Source organism: Impatiens glandulifera, chromosome 1 (genome assembly GCF_907164915.1).
Source record: "Impatiens glandulifera chromosome 1, dImpGla2.1, whole genome shotgun sequence".
In the NCBI taxonomy this organism is placed as follows: domain Eukaryota; kingdom Viridiplantae; phylum Streptophyta; class Magnoliopsida; order Ericales; family Balsaminaceae; genus Impatiens; species Impatiens glandulifera.
In genome coordinates, this window is record NC_061862.1 from 20,646,681 (window position 1) to 20,664,967 (window position 18,287).

At 35.2% G+C, this 18,287-nt stretch overlaps 2 protein-coding genes across 2 annotated transcripts; both read right to left on the reverse strand.

Moving 5' to 3' along the window:
• Nucleotides 1–1,049: 1,049 nt before the first annotated feature.
• On the reverse strand, nucleotides 1,050–5,469 carry LOC124921439 (TBC1 domain family member 13-like). The gene is given in 9 exon segments (XM_047462101.1): nucleotides 1,050–1,340; nucleotides 1,466–1,582; nucleotides 1,816–1,995; nucleotides 2,737–2,865; nucleotides 2,943–2,981; nucleotides 2,983–3,042; nucleotides 3,500–3,646; nucleotides 4,445–4,825; nucleotides 5,027–5,469. Coding segments are annotated over 8 exon segments (840 nt in total). The 5' UTR covers nucleotides 4,457–4,825; nucleotides 5,027–5,469; the 3' UTR covers nucleotides 1,050–1,184.
• Nucleotides 5,470–16,161: 10,692 nt separating this feature from the next.
• Nucleotides 16,162–17,441, reverse strand: LOC124920466 (E3 ubiquitin-protein ligase SIS3-like). The gene has a single exon (XM_047460963.1). It carries the CDS (start codon nucleotides 17,230–17,232, stop codon nucleotides 16,162–16,164), a length of 1,071 nt encoding a protein of 356 aa, XP_047316919.1. The 5' UTR covers nucleotides 17,233–17,441.
• Nucleotides 17,442–18,287: the final 846 nt, after the last annotated feature.

The window sequence follows — 18,287 nt, forward strand, 5'->3', positions numbered from 1 at the left end:
AAAAATGGGGCCCTATAAAAGTGAAAAAATGAGGGCCTATGCATTGTCTTACCCCATTGCCGCCCTGCCTCCGCTCTACCCATTGAGCTAAAGTCAGTTTGTTTTTGGACTCATAAAATTTATTTTTAAATTATACAATGATTTGCATCATTTGTCATTAAATACAAATAGTACATTCTAAACATTAATTTTGAGTAATTCAATTTCTCCTTTTTGGATGGGGATTGATGGTGAAATTTACAACCACGTGTGTATAATTAAAAGTTTATTATAATAAGTTGTTGTCGTATGTGTTACGAGAATGTAGAATTGACGACTCATTTATTTTTATATTGTCTAAGATTGATTAGTATTTAGTGACTTTTCTCTTTGTAGAGTTGCTGAAAATTTTGAATTGAGACGGCAGACCATATGTTTGAAGATAAATTGTCAAACATTCAATGTTCGTAGATCGATAACCTATTAAATAATTTGAATGTTCGTAGATCAATAACCTATTAAATAATATGTGTATTATTTTTGTTATTTTTTATGTTTTATAATTTTTTTTTATTATCTCATATCATATTTTATTATTATACTTTAACAAAAAAAAATTCTCTTAAACAATATTCTTTAAAATTATAATTAAGCTATCCTATCAGGTTAATACTTAATAGTATCCTATCAAGTTAATATCAGGTTAATACTTAATAGTATCCTATCAGGTTAATACTTAATAGTCTAGTGCCGACTACGGTAATCCGCTCTACCAACTGAGTTAAGGTCGGTTTATTTTTAGACTTATAAAATTTATTTTTAAAATATATTAATTATTAACTTCATAAATACAATGATTTCCTATTTTTAGACTTATAAAATTTATTTTTAAAATATATTAATTATTAACTTCATAAATACAATGATTTCCTTTTGGGACGAGGATTGAAGGTGAAATTTACAACCACGTGTATAATCAAAAGTTTTATTATAGTAAGTTTCACTTTTCCATAATTCATATCCACAGGTGTAAGATATGTTACAGACCTACAAAGTGCAACACCAAAACATATCACAAGGGTAAAAACTTCCTGCAAAATATCAATGATTGACAGCAGCTGTTCTGATTTCAAGACATTTACAATCCTTTTTTTTTTCTTTGTTAATTTGTGGATAAATTTTACAAAAGCAAATATTTATGAAACTCATTGTGTCCGAAGCTTGTTGGCTACATAGAGCAAGTGGCTGATGTTCGATGGAGGATAATTCTGCAGTAATTTGAGGTTAGAGGTGTAGTCGCCAGCTAGTAAACGTCTTCTAACAATTATCAGCATCGCACAGCAAACTCGAAGTAGAGTTTCCTTGAACCCAAAAATTAGAAGAAGAAAAAAAATATCAGCATAAGAAGACCAAACACAATGCGAGACAGTTGAAGTTGTGTTTTGACATAAAAGTAAGGAAGTGAATGAAAAAAAATGATACTCACAAGGGGACCCTCAGGATCAATTAAAAGTGTGTCCCAGATGAGGATACTGTCGGCGAAATTGAACTCTTGAGTCAGGAGAAGAGTTATCCATCTGAATGCATAAAACTGAGGATTTACCTGCAAAATCCAAAGGTAGAACCGACCAGGTTTAAAGGTAAAAAATCATAACAAAGTTTTTTTCCCTCCTGGAGAAGGCTAGCACATTAACAAAACTTTGTCAAATAAGTTGCTGACTGCCCAAACAAAGGCCAGAGTCATATTTAATTAATAATGAACAATCATTAGAAAATATAACTTATATAAAATCTATAAACTACCAGATACTTAATTACATAAAGGTGCATTCAGACCTTTGTTGTGATCTCAGGATGACGCCAAAGCTCCTCATCATGTTCTTTCACAATTTTAGACAAATTGGTAATTGAAGCACGGATCCCAACAACACTGTTATCCAACTGTTGACAGAAATGATCCCGGAATCCACTTAACAACTCAACAAAGCAAAAGAACATGTCTGCTTCTGCAGAGAGCTGCAACATTTGAGGGACACCCGTAAATAAGATGCAAGAGAAGAAAGAACATATAATGACCTAATCAGATGATTGTACCACAATGTTCAACATTGTAAAATTACTGTTCTTAGTTTGAATCGAGCTTGAGACATCAACCTCTTAGTTCAGCGCTCTTACTACTTGAGCCACCCTGAGTGGGTCACTGAATATCTTTGTTGTGCCTGATTATATAGACAAAGATTGTCTTCTAGTGTGAGCATAAATGTCACTGCATTTTAATTATGCCACTTCATTATGTGGTCAAAGCAAACCTTGTCAAGTGAAGTAGTTATTTTCTTGCATTTCACTTTGGGAAAGCATAGTGGAGTCAATGAAACACCTAAAACCAATATATTAGTTCAATTAACATTTCTCCTAGTAAGCATTTTGCAGAATCTTATGCCCAAACAAGAACATAAATTTCAAATCTATTCTTGGGTTTAGACAAGGGAAGGCCAGAGTTGTGTCTATGTGATAACTAACATAACCAAACAAAAGAAGATAAAACAAATACCATTGAGAACCCCGAACAACCCTGGAAAGAACCTATTTTGCAGAATCTTATGCCCAAACAAGAACATAAATTTCAAATTTATTCTTGGGTTTAGAAAAGGGAAGGCCAGAGTTGTGTCTATGTGATAACTAACATAACCAAACCAAAGAAGATAAAACAAATACCATTGAGAACCCACGATTAACCTATGTTCCTATCATCCTTACCGAGTTTTCCTCATTAGGGTCATTTTTGAAGACGTAGAATAAAGGTGCCAGAATTTCATTCATTCCTTGCACATATCTTATGCCCGGATTCAACTTTGCAAAGATTATCAATATGCTTCTCAAAGATTCCTGAAATGAAAGAGAATGTTGGCCCAATATACTTTGCTTCTTTGGAACATGTCAACAATTCAGCAATTGAAGTTTACCTGGTTTGATTTTGCAAATTCGGTGTCCCCAAAAAAAAAAATTCAAGTCAGGATGAGTACGTTTTACATCTCTGTCTATCTGCTCTATGATCTCTGAATCCTGTAATTTACCCATCAGGGAATCAGGCCATGAAGGATAGCTTCTAACCAGTATGAACACAAAAAATTATGTTTAGTTTTGCATATGCACAGAATCAGGGTCAATAATTTATCAGAAGCATCCTTGTACATTATTTTAAAGTCTGTGCATAGTTGTTGATTTACATTTAACAAGGAATTTATTTCGAGATTTACTCCTAATGGACATTTTCCTAGTAAAAGTAACCAGTTGGACATAGATAAAAGAGCAAAAGTAAACTCTAAAACAGTTCAAAGTCATTCTTATGCTTGCATTATTAATAGCTATAATTCAAAATCTTTTTCTCTCGTTTTGTCAGCAGTTTCATTATTTATGTATGGATTTCAATGAAAATCCTTTAATTTGTATAAAAGAAATAAAACATATAAACAGGGACAAATTACACTGAAGATAAAGTTCAAACCACATTTTCTAATACCTGAAAGAACTTATTCCATACGCTGTCCGTCCCAAGACTCAAAGGGTGTTCTCCATGAGATATATCTGATCTTGAGAGTAAGCCACCATTTTCACATTTTGCTTCCTCTTTCCCAAGATTTGTCTTCCCCACCCTCCTCGTAATAGACTAACGGAAACAATTAGAAATTCAAGAATTCTTCATGGATTGCAAATAGAAGAGGCCAACAACCATACAAACCATAATATCCTACAGCCTCTATGACTTGACCACAAGGTAGTTCGGCATAATTCCATATTATTAACCACCACACATAATCATAGACTAATCAAGGAGATTAATATGAACACATCAGATGACCATGGAGGACTGAATATTCCGGTTTAGAGAGATCACATTCAGAACAGCCAATAAACGAATATACATAATTCTGTAAAAATTCTGTCATCGAGAAGATAATTTGTGGTTTCAAGAAGAAAAATTACATTTGGTAATTGATATCATACAAAAAAGTAAATAACACGCAAGTCATTGCCGTTACTCCATGAAACCAATGAAAAAAAAGAATCTTGAATCCTCAATTTACAGAGATAACTTAATATCAGGAGGTTTCATTTCAGCCTGTTATCTTTCCTCAATGGGTATTTAAACGTGGCATGAATCAATATTGGTTTTTATTCACTCTCCAGTCTCCAAACGTGGTATGAGGAAGTGAAGGCTAGTGACACAAATCTAACATCAGGCAAGTCAGTTTTTTTTATTGAGCTTCATGCCCAAGTGATGGTTTCTTGTGTGATTGTGCTTCATCACTAAATGCATGTATCATACAACCTTCAAAGATGTCCATATTGATAAAGAAATATCCAATTAAAATATGGTCAGTATATTTACCACCATCAGCTCTTTTATTCAATAGGAAAAGAAAAGTTTGACTGACAATTGTACTAAAACATATTTCTAACTTACAGGATTCATCATAAGTTGTTCCTTGAAATGTTTGTACTGAGACCTCTTTTTGGCTAGTTCAGATGCCCAGAGCCCTCGATCAGGTGGTAAATATCCCAATAAAAGCTAGATCTCATGCAAAGAAATAAGTCTCAAATTCAAGATATTTAAAATGATAACTTATCTTGATAAAGGATTTAGTTATTTGAACAGATTTCTACATTTCTCCATCTCACTTTAAGCAATTAACTCGGACCACGTACACTGTTGCTCGGATTCCAGCACCATCTGGTATACCCTGTTGATGCAATTCTTCGCAGTTGGCCCATATTTATTATCACTTTCCTTGAAAGCTAATGAAAACAATACTCTCATCAGGCAACATGGGTAGAATACAAGCATCTGTTGAACACACGCGAAATGAGTTAAGTATGCAAAAACCCTAATGAACAAATTAACAATGAACAGTGCAGCATAGCAACCGAACAAATTAAGGAATCAACAAAGTAAAATTACATGAACATAAATTTCGTGATTAAACAAACATTGTTAAGCAGTAATTCAATAATGCAATAAATATACATAGATTATAAAACTAATAACCTCTTGCATGAGCTGAGCTTGTCGAGACAATTCCTCGGCAGATGAACTGACAGAGCTACCATTATCACCGCCATAACTCGATTGATCCCTCCCTAGCTTTCACCTTCAGAGTCTCCGGCTTGATCATTATTACCGGCGGAGGGACAAGCACCGGTGCAGATTCTCGAACCGGCGACTGAGAGGGAGTTGAATATTCAGTAGAAGCGGTAGATTTTCCGGCGGTTGTGACGATGCGATTACGGTCTTCATCGTCGGTGTTTTCATCTTCTTCGTCCGGAGTTGGAGGGGGAGCAGACCAGAGAGAGCTAGCTGTTCATCCAATCGGGAATCCGCTTTTTCACCATCTCGATCTCGGAAGGGAGAAAGAAGAAGGTCCGGGAGAGAGTAGAATGGCCTCCGTCCGTTGGAGTCCTCTAGGGTTCCCAGTGTCGAAGTGACCTTAGATTGATCAAAACATTGTAGAGACGGAGAAGAGAGATAGAGAGAATTGATCTTCAGAGAAGTAGTTTTGACATGAATGATATGTTATAATAATTTAAGGTATTATTAAGTTATAATAGAATTCATAATTTTTTGTTTTTCTTGTACTAAGTTTGATTTTTAATAGGCTAGTAGGAGTTGAATAATGCTATCTATGCTAAGAAGATAGTAAAGTAGATGATGTTAAAGTTAAAAAAAAAGAAATAAAGAAAATAAAGTAAAATTATTTTAGTATAATCACAAAATTATTTGTACTAATTGTTTTGCCTTTTTTTTTTTTTTTTTTCAGGCCTTAATCAATGTACAGATCAAAATATCAGACATACATCTTTTTCCTGTAACAAAGGAAGCTGGCCAGCTTGAAAACTTTGAAGAGTTGAAAGTCGTAATAGAGAAGGTAGGTCAATATAAAGTTTTATATATAATTGGTACTTTCGGCCTCTTAGATGTCATTAATATGTAACTTTTTTTTACTTCAGATCTTCAATCCGCTTCCGTTGTCGTTTTCACTCGAAGATCCTCCTACACTTCCTGTAGGAGATACATCAGATCCTTCGCCAGATACTTCTAACGAGAAACGTTATAATCTGTCCTGTCTTGAGGCACTGGTCCATCAGGTACCCTAAAGAATAAAGAGTTTATTTCCATATGTATACATGGATGCACTCTAACAATTTAAAATAATTTAATTCTTAAGGTCAAACTTCTTGGTCGTTGGGCTAATCTTGAATGGGGCTGGTCCCGAGATCTGAAAGCTTTTGTGTTTGTTTTCTTGACTGAAGCTTATGCTAATTCAATCCTAATCAAAACCTAAACCAACGCCTATCAAATACACATCCAGCCAGCTAGCAGATCGATAAAGGATCTCGCCTGTATATCCTTCTTTTTATCAAGCACAATTCTCACAATTTCAATATGGCGAAACTGTGATTTGATGATGAAGAGGATCCTAATTTCATCCTAGCCTAATCTAATCATAATCCAAGTAGCTAACAGCCAAGTTTAACCAACATAGTATACAAAGTTGGTATATAAGACAGTTAACAAATTCATATTAACATCTTTTTAATAAACTGGAGGAAAGTACTAAAGCAAGTCAATCATGTTAACATGCAAAAGAAAAGCATACACATGCTCAATCAATAAAAGTAAGATGCAAAATAAGAGCATAAACAAGCTCAGTGAATCAAAGTATCATGCAAAAGTATCATGCAAAACAGACAGTAACATGTCAAATAAGAGCATACACAAGCTCAGCTCAGTGAATGAAAAATATACTAGGGAAAACGGTCATGACGATACCTATCAGTGTAGGCAATTTCCTTTTCAGGACGCATTAGAAGAGCGGACCTTGGTCCAGCACTTTCCCCATCTTCAAGCATTTCCTGAATAGCACTAAGCCATTGAACAGCTGATCGTTCCTGATGGTCCCTTGCCCATTTATATGTTTCCCTATAGTCATATTTCAACAGGCCACCTAGACCACCTTGTTTCCAGTCGTACTTCAACAGGATTCGGGCATCGTCTTTAGAGAAACCAAGAATTCGCTAATCAAACGAAATGTTAGTATCGAAATCCAAATTAAAAAACAAATTTATGAGACTATGTGTCTTCTTACATTTATGTTGCAGTCAAGATGGATGATGTTGTACCAAGAAAAGCTACATGTGTGTTTCATTGTGATTACAATCAACTTAATCTGTCAGTCATAAGAGATGTTCCTCTACATGCGAAATATGTACGTAGAAGATTCCAGCAGAGGAGGTATAACGACAATCCTAAAATGAAGGAGAATATAAATAAAGTAAAATATAATCAATACACAATAAAAATAAGCTAGCCCACCTGTATTCAGTCAAGAAAACAAACACAAAAGCTTTCAGATCTCGGGACCAGCCTCATTCAAGAATAGCCGAACGACCAAAAAGTTTGACCTTAAGAATTAAATTATTTTAAATTGTTAGAGTGCATCCATGTATACATATGGAAATAAACTCTTTATTCTTTAGGGTACCTGAAGGAGTAGTGCCTCCAGACAGGACAGATAATAACGTTTCTCGTTAGAAGTATCTGGCGAAGGATCTGACGTATCTCCTACAGGAAGTGTAGGAGGATTTTCGAGTGAAAACGACAACGGAAGCGGATTGAAGATCTGAAGTAAAAAAAAAGTTACATATTAATGACATCTAAGAGGCCGAAAGTACCAATTATATATAAAACTTTATATTGACCTACCTTCTCTATTACGGTTTTCAACTCTTCAAAATTTTCAAGTTGGCCAGCATCTTTCATTAGGTTTCGCATATTTTGATGATATAAGTTTATGCTCGATGATGATTGATTTTTCTTAAACCACACCGAACAGATTTTAGTTTTGGTTGTTTGGTCAGTAATCCTTCAGCTTGAGGATTCTTTGAAATAAATCTATGTAGAGAGCAGCTTTATTTTTAGGGGTTTCATTTTCTAGGTCTAAATGCCAAATTTTATTATATTTCATATCCATTTTATTAATAAAATATTTTATAAACTTGCACATTTAATTATATACATTATTTTTTTCGTTTTTTTATATATATTTATATTTGGAACAACGATTATATTTATTAAAAAAAATGTTGTTTGTTGAACATTTTGTTAGAAGAATTCTAGGGTTTTCTTTGGGCCTTATGGTTTATTTTTAACGTTAAACCCAATTCACTTCCCTCCCTCTCACAAAACCTTTCGTCTCCCTTTGTTCATATCCATTTACCTCCCTCCAACGACATTCGACGACATTCTCGTCTTTTCAACCTGGAAAATGAAGCGTTGTTTGGACATCGACTCTGTCCTAGAGGAGAATGCTCCGGGATTGAGATCGGTAATATTCTACTTCACTATCCTTCACGTTTATTATTTGTACTAATTGTTTTGCCTTTTTTTTGCAGGCCTTAATCCATGCACAGATCAAAATATCAGACATACATCTTTTTCCTGTAAGGAAGGATGCTGGCCAGCTTGAAAACTTTGAAGAGTGGCGTAATAGAGAAGGTAGGTCAATATAAAGTTTTATATATAATTGGTACTTTCGGCCTCTTAGATGTCATTAATATGTAACCTTTTTTTTACTTCAGATCTTCAATTCGCTTTCGTTGTCGTTTTCACTCAAAAATTCTCCTACACTTCCTGTAGGAGATACGTCAGATCCTTCGCCAGATACTTCTAACGAGAAACATTATTATTTATCCTGTCTGGAGGCACTCTTCCATTAGGTACCCTAAAGAATAAAGAGTTTATTTCCATATGTATACATGGATGCACTCTAATAATTTAAAATAATTTAATTTTTAAGGTCAAATTTCTTGGTCGTTCGACTATTCTTGAATGGGGCTGGTCCCGAGATCTAAAAGCTTTTGTGTTTGTTTTCTTGACTGAATACAGGTGGGCTAGCTTATTTTTATTGTGTATTGATTATATTTTACTTTATTTATATTCTGCTTCATTTTAGAATTGTCATTGTACCTATTTTTATTGCTGGAATCTTCTACGTACATATTTCGCATGAAGAGGAACATCTCTTATAATTGGAAGATTAAGTTAATTGTAATCACAATGAAACACACATGTAGTTTTTCTTGGTACAACATCATCCATCTTGACTGCAACATAAATGTAAGAAGACGCATAGTCTCATAAATTTGTTTTTTAATTTGGATTTCGATACTAACATTTCGTTTGATTAGCGAATTCTTGGTTTCTCTGAAGACGATGCCCGAATCCTGTTGAAGTACGGCTGGCAACAAGGTGGTCTAGGTGGCCTGTTGAAATATGACTATAGGGAAACATATAAATGGGCAAGGGACCATCAGGAACGATCAGCTGTTCAATTGCTTAGTGTTATTCAGGAAATGCTTAAAGATGGGGAAAGTGCTGGACCTTGGACCAAGGTCCGCTTTTCTAATGCGTCCTGAAAAGAAAAATTGCCTATACTGATAGGTATCGCCATGACCGTTTTCCCTAGTATATTTTTCATTCAATGAGCTGAGCTTGTGTATGCTCTTATTTGACATGTTACTGTCTGTTTTGCATGATACTTTGAATCACTGAGCTTGTTTATGCTCTTATTTTGCATCTTACTTTTATTGATTGAGCATGTGTATGCTCTTCTTTTACATGTTAACATGATTGACTTGCTTTAGTACTTTCCTCTAGTTTATTAAAAAGATGTTAATATGAATTTGTTAACTGTCTTATATACCAACTTTGTATACTATGTTGGTTAAAACTTGGCTGTTAGCTACTTTGATTATGATTAGATTAGGCTAGGATGAAATTAGGATCCTCTTCATCATTAAATCACAGTTTCGCCATATTGAAATTGTGTTTGGTAAAAAGAAGGAAATACAGGCGAGATCCTTTATCGATTTGTGTATTTGATAGGCGTTGGTTTAGGTTTTGATTAAGATTGAATTAGCATAGGGTTTCATTTCATCCTTGAATCAAAGAAGTATGTTTGGCTGAAATCTTAAAACCAACATTTGCCGCCGAAAGATGACAGTATGTTTTAGTAGATTATGGATTGACTGAGCTTCTCTATGCTCTTCTTTTGCTTATTATTTTCCTTTGTCCGAGCAAAAGAAGAGCATAGAGAAGCTCAGTCAATCCATAATCTACTAAAACATACTGTCATCTTTCGGCGGCAAATGTTGGTTTTAAGATTTCAGCCAAACATACTTCTTTGATTCAAGGATGAAATGAAACCCTATGCTAATTCAATCTTAATCAAAACCTAAACCAACGCCTATCAAATACACAAATCGATAAAGGATCTCGCCTGTATTTCCTTCTTTTTACCAAGCACAATTTCAATATGGCGAAACTGTGATTTAATGATGAAGAGGATCCTAATTTCATCCTAGCCTAATCAAATCATAATCCAAGTAGCTACCATCCAAGTTTTAACCAACATAGTATACAATGTTGGTATATAAGACAGTTAACAAATTCATGTTAACATCTTTTTAATAAACTGGAGGAAAGTACTAAAGCAAGTCAATCATGTTAACATGCAAAAGAAGAGCATACACATGCTCAGTCAATCAAAGTAAGATGCAAAATAAGAGCATAAACAAGCTTAGTGAATCAAAGTATCATGCAAAAGTATCATGCAAAACAGACAGTAACATGTCAAATAAGAGCATACACAAGCTCAGCTCAGTGATTGAAAAAATATATTAGGGAAAATGGTCATGACGATACCTATCAGTGTAGGCAATTTCCTTTTCAGGACGCATTAGAAGAGCGGACCTTGGTCCAGCACTTTTCCCATCTTCAAGCATTTCCTGAATAGCACTAAGCCATTGAACAGCTGATCGTTCCTGATGGTCCCTTGCCCATTTATATGTTTCCCTATGGTCATATTTTAACAGGCCACCTAGACCACCTTGTTGCCAGTCGTACTTCAACAGGATTCGGGCATCGTCTTTAGAGAAACCAAGAATTCGCTAATCAAACGAAATGTTAGTATCGAAATCCAAATTAAAAAACAAATTTATGAGACTATGTGTCTTCTTACATTTATGTTGCAGTCAAGATGGATGATGTTGTACCAAGAAAAGCTACATGTGTGTTTCATTGTGATTACAATCGACTTAATCTGTCAGTCATAAGAGATGTTCCTCTACATGCGAAATATGAATGTAGAAGATCCCAGCAGAGGAGGTATAACGACAATCCTAAAATGAAGGAGAATATAAATAAAGTAAAATATAATCAATACACAATAAAAATAAGCTAGCCCACCTGTATTCAGTCAAGATAACAAACACAAAAGCTTTCAGATCTCGGGACCAGCCCCATTCAAGATTAGCCCAACGACCAAGAAGTTTGACCTTAAGAATTAAATTATTTTAAATTGTTAGAGTGCATCCATGTATACATACATATGGAAATAAACTCTTTATTCTTTAGGGTACCTGATGGACCAGTGCCTCCAGACAGGACAGATTATAACGTTTCTCGTTAGAAGTATCTGGCGAAGGATCTGACGTATCTCCTACAGGAAGTGTAGGAGGATCTTCGAGTGAAAACGACAACGCAAGCGGATTGAAGATCTGAAGTAAAAAAAAAGTTACATATTAATGACATCTAAGAGGCCGAAAGTACCAATTATATATAAAACTTTATATTGACCTACCTTCTCTATTACGGCTTTCAACTCTTCAAAGTTTTCAAGTTGGCCAGCATCCTTCATTAGGTTTCGCATATTTTGATGATATAAGTTTATGCTCGATGATGATTGATTTTTCTTAAACCACACCGAACAGATTTTAGTTTTGGTTGTTTGGTCAGTAATCCTTCAGCTTGAGGATTCTTTGAAATAAATCTATGTAGAGAGCAGTTTTATTTTTAGTGGTTTCATTTTCTAGGTCTAAATGCCAAATTTTATTATATTTCATATACATTTTATTAATGAAATATTTTATAAACTTGCACATTTAATTATATACATTATTTTTTTCGTTTTTTATATATATTTATATTTGGAACAACGATTATATTTATTAAAAAAAATGTTGTTTGTTGAACATTTTGTTAGAAGAATTCTAGGGTTTTCTTTGGGCCTTATGGTTTATTTTTGACGTTAAACCCAATTCACTTCCCTCCCTCTCACAAAACCTTTCGTCTCCCTTTGTTCATATCCATTTACATCCCTCCGACGACATTCGACGACATTCTCGTGTTTGCAACCTGGAAATGAAGCGTTGTTTGGACATCGACTCTGTCCTAGAGGAGAATACTCCGGGATTGAGATCGGTAATATTCTACTTTACTATCCTTCACGTTTATTATTTGTACTAATTATTTTGCCTTTTTTTGCAGGCCTTAATCCATGCACAGATCAAAATATCAGACATACATCTTTTTCCTGTAATGAAGGATGCTGGCCAGCTTGAAAACTTTGAAGAGTGGCGTAATAGAGAAGGTAGGTCAATATAAAGTTTTATATATAATTGGTACTTTCGGCCTCTTAGATGTCATTAATATGTAACTTTTTTTTTACTTCAGATCTTTAATCTGCTTCCGTTGTCGTTTTCACTCGAAAATCCTCCTACACTTCCTGTAGGAGATACGTCAGATCCTTCGCCAGATACTTCTAACGAGAAACGTTATTATTTGTCCTGTCTGGAGGCACTGCTCCATTAGGTACCCTAAAGAATAAAGAGTTTATTTCCATATGTATACATGGATGCACTCTAACAATTTAAAATAATTTAATTTTTAAGGTCAAACTTCTTGGTCGTTCGACTATTCTTGAATGGGGCTGGTCTTGAGATCTGAAGCTTTTGTGTTTGTTTTCTTGACTGAATACAGGTGGGCTAGCTTATTTTTATTGTGTATTGATTATATTTTACTTTATTTATATTCTCCTTCATTTTAGAATTGTCATTGTACCTATTTTTATTGTTGGAATCTTCTACGTACATATTTCGCATTTAGAGGAACATCTCTTATGATTGGCAGATTAAGTTAATTGTAATCACAATGAAACACACATGTAGTTTTTCTTGGTACAACATCATCCATCTTGACTGCAACATTAATGTAAGAAAACGCATAGTCTCATAAATTTGTTTTTTAATTTGGATTTCGATACTAACATTTCGTTTGATTAGCGAATTCTTGGTTTCTCTAAAGACGATGCCCGAATCTTGTTGAAGTACGACTGACAACAAGGTGGCCTGTTGAAATATGACTATAGGGAAACATATAAATGGGCAAGTGACCATCAAAACGATCAATTGTTCAATGGCTTAGTGCTATTCAGGAAATGCTTGAAGATGGGGAAAGTGCTGGACCAAGGTCCGCTCTTCTAATACGTCCTGAAAAGGAAATTGCCTACACTGATAGGTATCATCATGACCGTTTTCCCTAGTATATTTTTCATTCACTGAGCTGAGCTTGTGTATGCTCTTATTTGACAAGTTACTGTCTGTTTTGCATGATACTTTGATTCACTGAGCTTGTTTATGCTCTTATTTTGCATCTTACTTTGATTGACTGAGTATGTGTATGCCCTTCTTTTGCATGTTAACATGATTGACTTGCTTTAGTACTTTCTTCCAATTTATTAAAAAGATGTTAACATTAAGTTGTTAACTGTCTTATATACCAACTTTGTATACTATGTTGGTTAAAACTTGGCTGGTAGCTACTTGGATTATGATTAGATTAGGCTAGGATGAAATTAGGATCCTCTTCATCATCAAATCACAATTTCGCCATATTGAATTTGTGATTGGTAAAAAGAAGGATATACAGGCGAGATCCTTTATCGATCTGTGTATTTGATAGGCGTTGATTTAGGTTTTGATTAGGATTGAATTAGCATAGGGTTTCATTTCATCCTTGAATCAAAGAAGTATGTTTGGCTGAATTCTTAAAACCAGCATTTGACGCCGAAAGATGATAGTATGTTTTAGTAGATTATGGATTGACTGAGCTTCTCTATGCTCTTCTTTTGCTCGGACAAAGGAAAATAAGAGGCAAAAGAAGAGCATTGAGAAGCTCAGTCAATCCATAATCTACTAAAACATACTGTCATCTTTCGGCGGCAAATGCTGGTTTTAGGATTTCAGCCAAACATACTTCTTTGATTCAAGGATGAAATGAAACCCTATGCTAATTCAATCCTAATCAAAACATAAACCAACGCCTATCAAATACACATCCAGCCAGCAAGCAGATCGATAAAGGATCTCGCCTGTATATCCTTCTTTTTACCAAGCACAATTCTCACAATTTCAATATGGCGAAACTGTGATTTGATGATGAAGAGGATCATAATTTCATCCTAGCCTAATCTAATCATAATCCAAGTAGCTACCAGCCAAGTTTTAACCAACATAGTATACAAAGTTGGTATATAAGACAGTTAACAAATTCATATTAACATCTTTTTAATAAACTGGAGGAAAGTACTAAAGCAAGTCAATCATGTTAATATGCAAAAGAAGAGCATACACATGCTCAGTCAATCAAAGTAAGATGCAAAATAAGAGCATAAACAAGCTCATTGAATCAAAGTATCATGCAAAACAGACAGTAACATGTCAAATAAGAGCATACACAAGCTCAGCTCAGTGAAGAAAAATATACTAGGGAAAACGGTCATGGCGATACTTATCAGTATAAACAATTTTCTTTTCAGGACACATTAGAAGAGCGGACCTAGGTCCAGCACTTTCCCCATTTTCAAAGCCTATAGAAGAAGAAGGATTCGACGAAGAAGAGACAAAGAAATAAACGCGAACAGTCTATCTGAACTTCCTACTTTATCGGCGAATTCAGTTCTTTTTCTTTGTCTGCTCTCTTTCTTCATTCAGGTAAACCTCTAAATTGAACAATGTTCTTGAAATATTGATTGGAGGCATCGGTTATGAATACCGATGCCATTTGATGATTAAGAAAAAGAGTCGCCAGTTTTCTGTACGCGTTCATTTTCGTTCACTTCCGTTTTCTGGCGCGTGTGCCCTCTTTTTTTTAATTGTTAATTGGCATACGCTCCCTTTTATTCGAATTGAATTGGCCTGTACAGGTTTTAAATCAATACACTCACAAATGTATCGATCTAATTGACTTGAGAGTCGCCACTTTAGTTTACTTCCCAAAGAAACTAAAGAAAAGAAAAATCAGAGATTCATTTTAAGAGTTCGGTGTTTGGTTACGTATTAGGAAAGGGCCTACGGCGCTATGTCCTATACGTGTCTTTACAGACAGTCTCTACTCCTAAGTAATTGACAATATGATGTTTGAAGGATTATTACGTTTTTTTTTTGTTCTGAGTTCAGAACTCTTTTGCTTGTGTGAGAAAATCTTAATCATTTTGCAAGGGGCTAGTCCTATTCATGGGGTATTTGACAAGGATAAGGCATTGGAAAGTACCAAAAGGCATTAAAAGACATCAAAGAGCATTGTAAGGCATAGAGCAACATTGTCAAAGAAAAAAATACGAGAATCAGAATTCCCGAGAAAGATCAAATAAGGATAGATGAGGAGAATAACAATTTGATTGGAGGACTAAATTTTATTCTTTTGCTCAAAGGAGAGAAGATAGTGGATTAACTTAAGGTCCCGAGTGTTTCCCAGTTTAAAATTTCCAGAGTTAAAGAGAACTCCAAATCCAACACATTAAAATGGGTTATTTTCAAAAATAATTCCCAAAAATTTCATATGATAGTCAAAAATATTATTAAAAGCTCACAGGAATCGAGTTTGGAATTTTCGGAGTTATAGAACTCCCGATATGACACTGCAAAGATAGACATTTTTCCAAACGGGCCCTAAAAATTCTGAGAAAAAATTATTTTTGAAGAAAATAATATTTTGGAGTTTTTTGGGAAAATTTGGGAAAGTTTGAAAGTGGTTTGAATGTTAGAATCATCATTTTAAGGTGGTTTGTTAAAATTGGGAAACAAACAGGACCTTAAGTTTATTTTATTTTTAGTTTTTTTTTTAAAGTTTAAATTAAAATAAAAGGAAAAGTAAGTTTAGAGGTCTAATTGAAAGGATGGAAAAAGTTCAGGGACTACTTTAATTTTGAATTAAATAATTAATTCAAAATTAAAGTTGTTAGGCATATTTAAAAATAAAAGAGGCCCGGGGGCTTCTTTGCAACTTCAACAGAAGTTGAGGGAAGAACAATATAACAAAAGAAAAACAGAACTCCAGCCGGCCCTATGCTCTCCTCCGGCGACTTCTCCGGCGTCTTGCACACTATTCTCTTTGTTCAACCACTCAGTAACCTCTTCGGACGAAGCATGTATAGCAGTCAATTCTTTTAGTTCCAAACGACTGCTGTAGAATGCGTAGCCAGGGTCAATTTTGTCCCTCTTTGACATATTTGCATCCAGAAAAGGCTCACAAAGCCGGAGCATAACAGCACTTAGGTCTAGGTTTGGAAAGACTGAGCATCGGCATCTAGGGCATTTTACATTCAGACGAAGCCATTCATCAATGCATTCCACGTGGAAATTATGCGCACAAGGAAGACCCCGGACCTCATTTCCTACACGAAACTCTTCCAGACAAATAGGACATTCACTAAAATCTGTAGGAACGGCTTTCAACCTGAACTTTGGAAGCTCTTGAATCAGTGCCTCAACAGCCTCCCTCTGTGCGGGAGTCAAATATAGTCCAGGATGGTAAGTAGCAGAATCCTGACCCATGCCCCTCATTTCTTGGCCAGCAGCCTCAAATGCCCATTCTAGAACCCTAATCATGTCAACAAAAACCCCATATTCTGAAACAGAAATGCCCTGCTGAGCTCGCACTAAGTGAGCTTGCCTTCGTATTAACCACTTGCCTATTGTCATGCAGGCGATACAAATTAGTCCATAAAAACTGAACATCAGCCAAATAAGGAAGCCCCATTTCTGGCCTTCTTCAGGTAAACAGTTCTTTGCACTAGTAAACCATAGTGTACCAATAATCGACCAAGCCCAGAGAAATGGATAAAGCAGCAAAGAAAGAATAGAAAGAACCACAACTCTTCCACAAAAACGAGCATATCTCTGTTGCCGCCCAAAATCCAATCCCATTCCAGCAGCAAGTCCATTATCTACAAACATCAATAGCCGGAAAACAAAGACTGCAGTATAGTCCACCACTATCCATATATGCAAAGGGTGTGCACATAGATGATAACGTTTCCAATTGATAGCCACAACAATTATGCTCGTGGCCAGCATTGACAAGAAAAATCTGTCGTACCACTTGAAATCTATGCCCCTAGTCGCTATTAAAGAAGGAACCAACTTGGAAGCCCTAAACGATAGTGTTCAATGAAGAAAACTTCATTTGCCGTTCTTCAAAGTGTTAAACCCAGAACACAAATCAACCCAGAAATTGGCTGTATCTGAAATTCGATAATCTCCAAAAATGCTATTCGAATCCAGAAAGAGAGTAGAATAATCGAGAAAAAGAATTTTAGTAGAGAGAGAGATTAAGAGGGCTGATATTTGAAACGAGGAAGATGGTGCCGTCGAGGAAGGGAAATGGCAGAGCCGAGAGAATCAAGATGACGGTTAGTGATTCCTCTCAATCGGCAGAATCATCACAGTTTCATCAGAATGAAACTGTGATTTTGGACAGAGCTTGTTCTAATCCTATCCTCAATCCTAGCTACTCCTAATCAAAGATCTATCAGGCAGAATCAAATGAAAATCAGCCAAGCATTCAATCAATTGGAAATAACTACAACAACAAAGGAAACATACTTGAAATTTGTATAAAACAAACTGTAATCAGACTTCTAATCATCAAGCGGCATCGGTGTTCATAACCGATGTCTCCAATCGACCTTTCAAGAACATCATTCAGTTTGAATGTTTACCTGATTAGCAAAGGGAGATGAAACAAGATGAATAAACGAAATGAGTCAGCCGGATTCGAAGAAGCTTCAGCCAAAGTTTCTGCCGTTCTTCGCGTTCGTCGATCCAATCGTCCAAGGCAATGAGCTCGGATTACTCCTCTTTCTTCAAATGAGAATTAGAATTCCCGAGAAATATCAAATGAGGATAGATGAGGAGAATAACAATTCGATTGGAGGACTAAAATTTTGTTCTTTTGCTCAAAGGAGATAAGAGAGTCCAACATTAAGGTCCCGAGTGTTTCCCAGTTTAAAATTTTCGGAGTTAAAGAGAACTCTGAGTCCAACATATTAAAATGAGTCATTTTTAAAAATAATTCCCAAAATTCCCAAAAAATTCATATGATAATCAAAATATTATTAAAATCTCACAGG

Bases quoted from the DNA above. Each gene is read 5' to 3' on its own strand.
- LOC124920466 (XM_047460963.1), bottom strand. From the start codon at position 17,232: ATGCTGGCCACGAGCATAATTGTTGTGGCTATCAATTGGAAACGTTAT.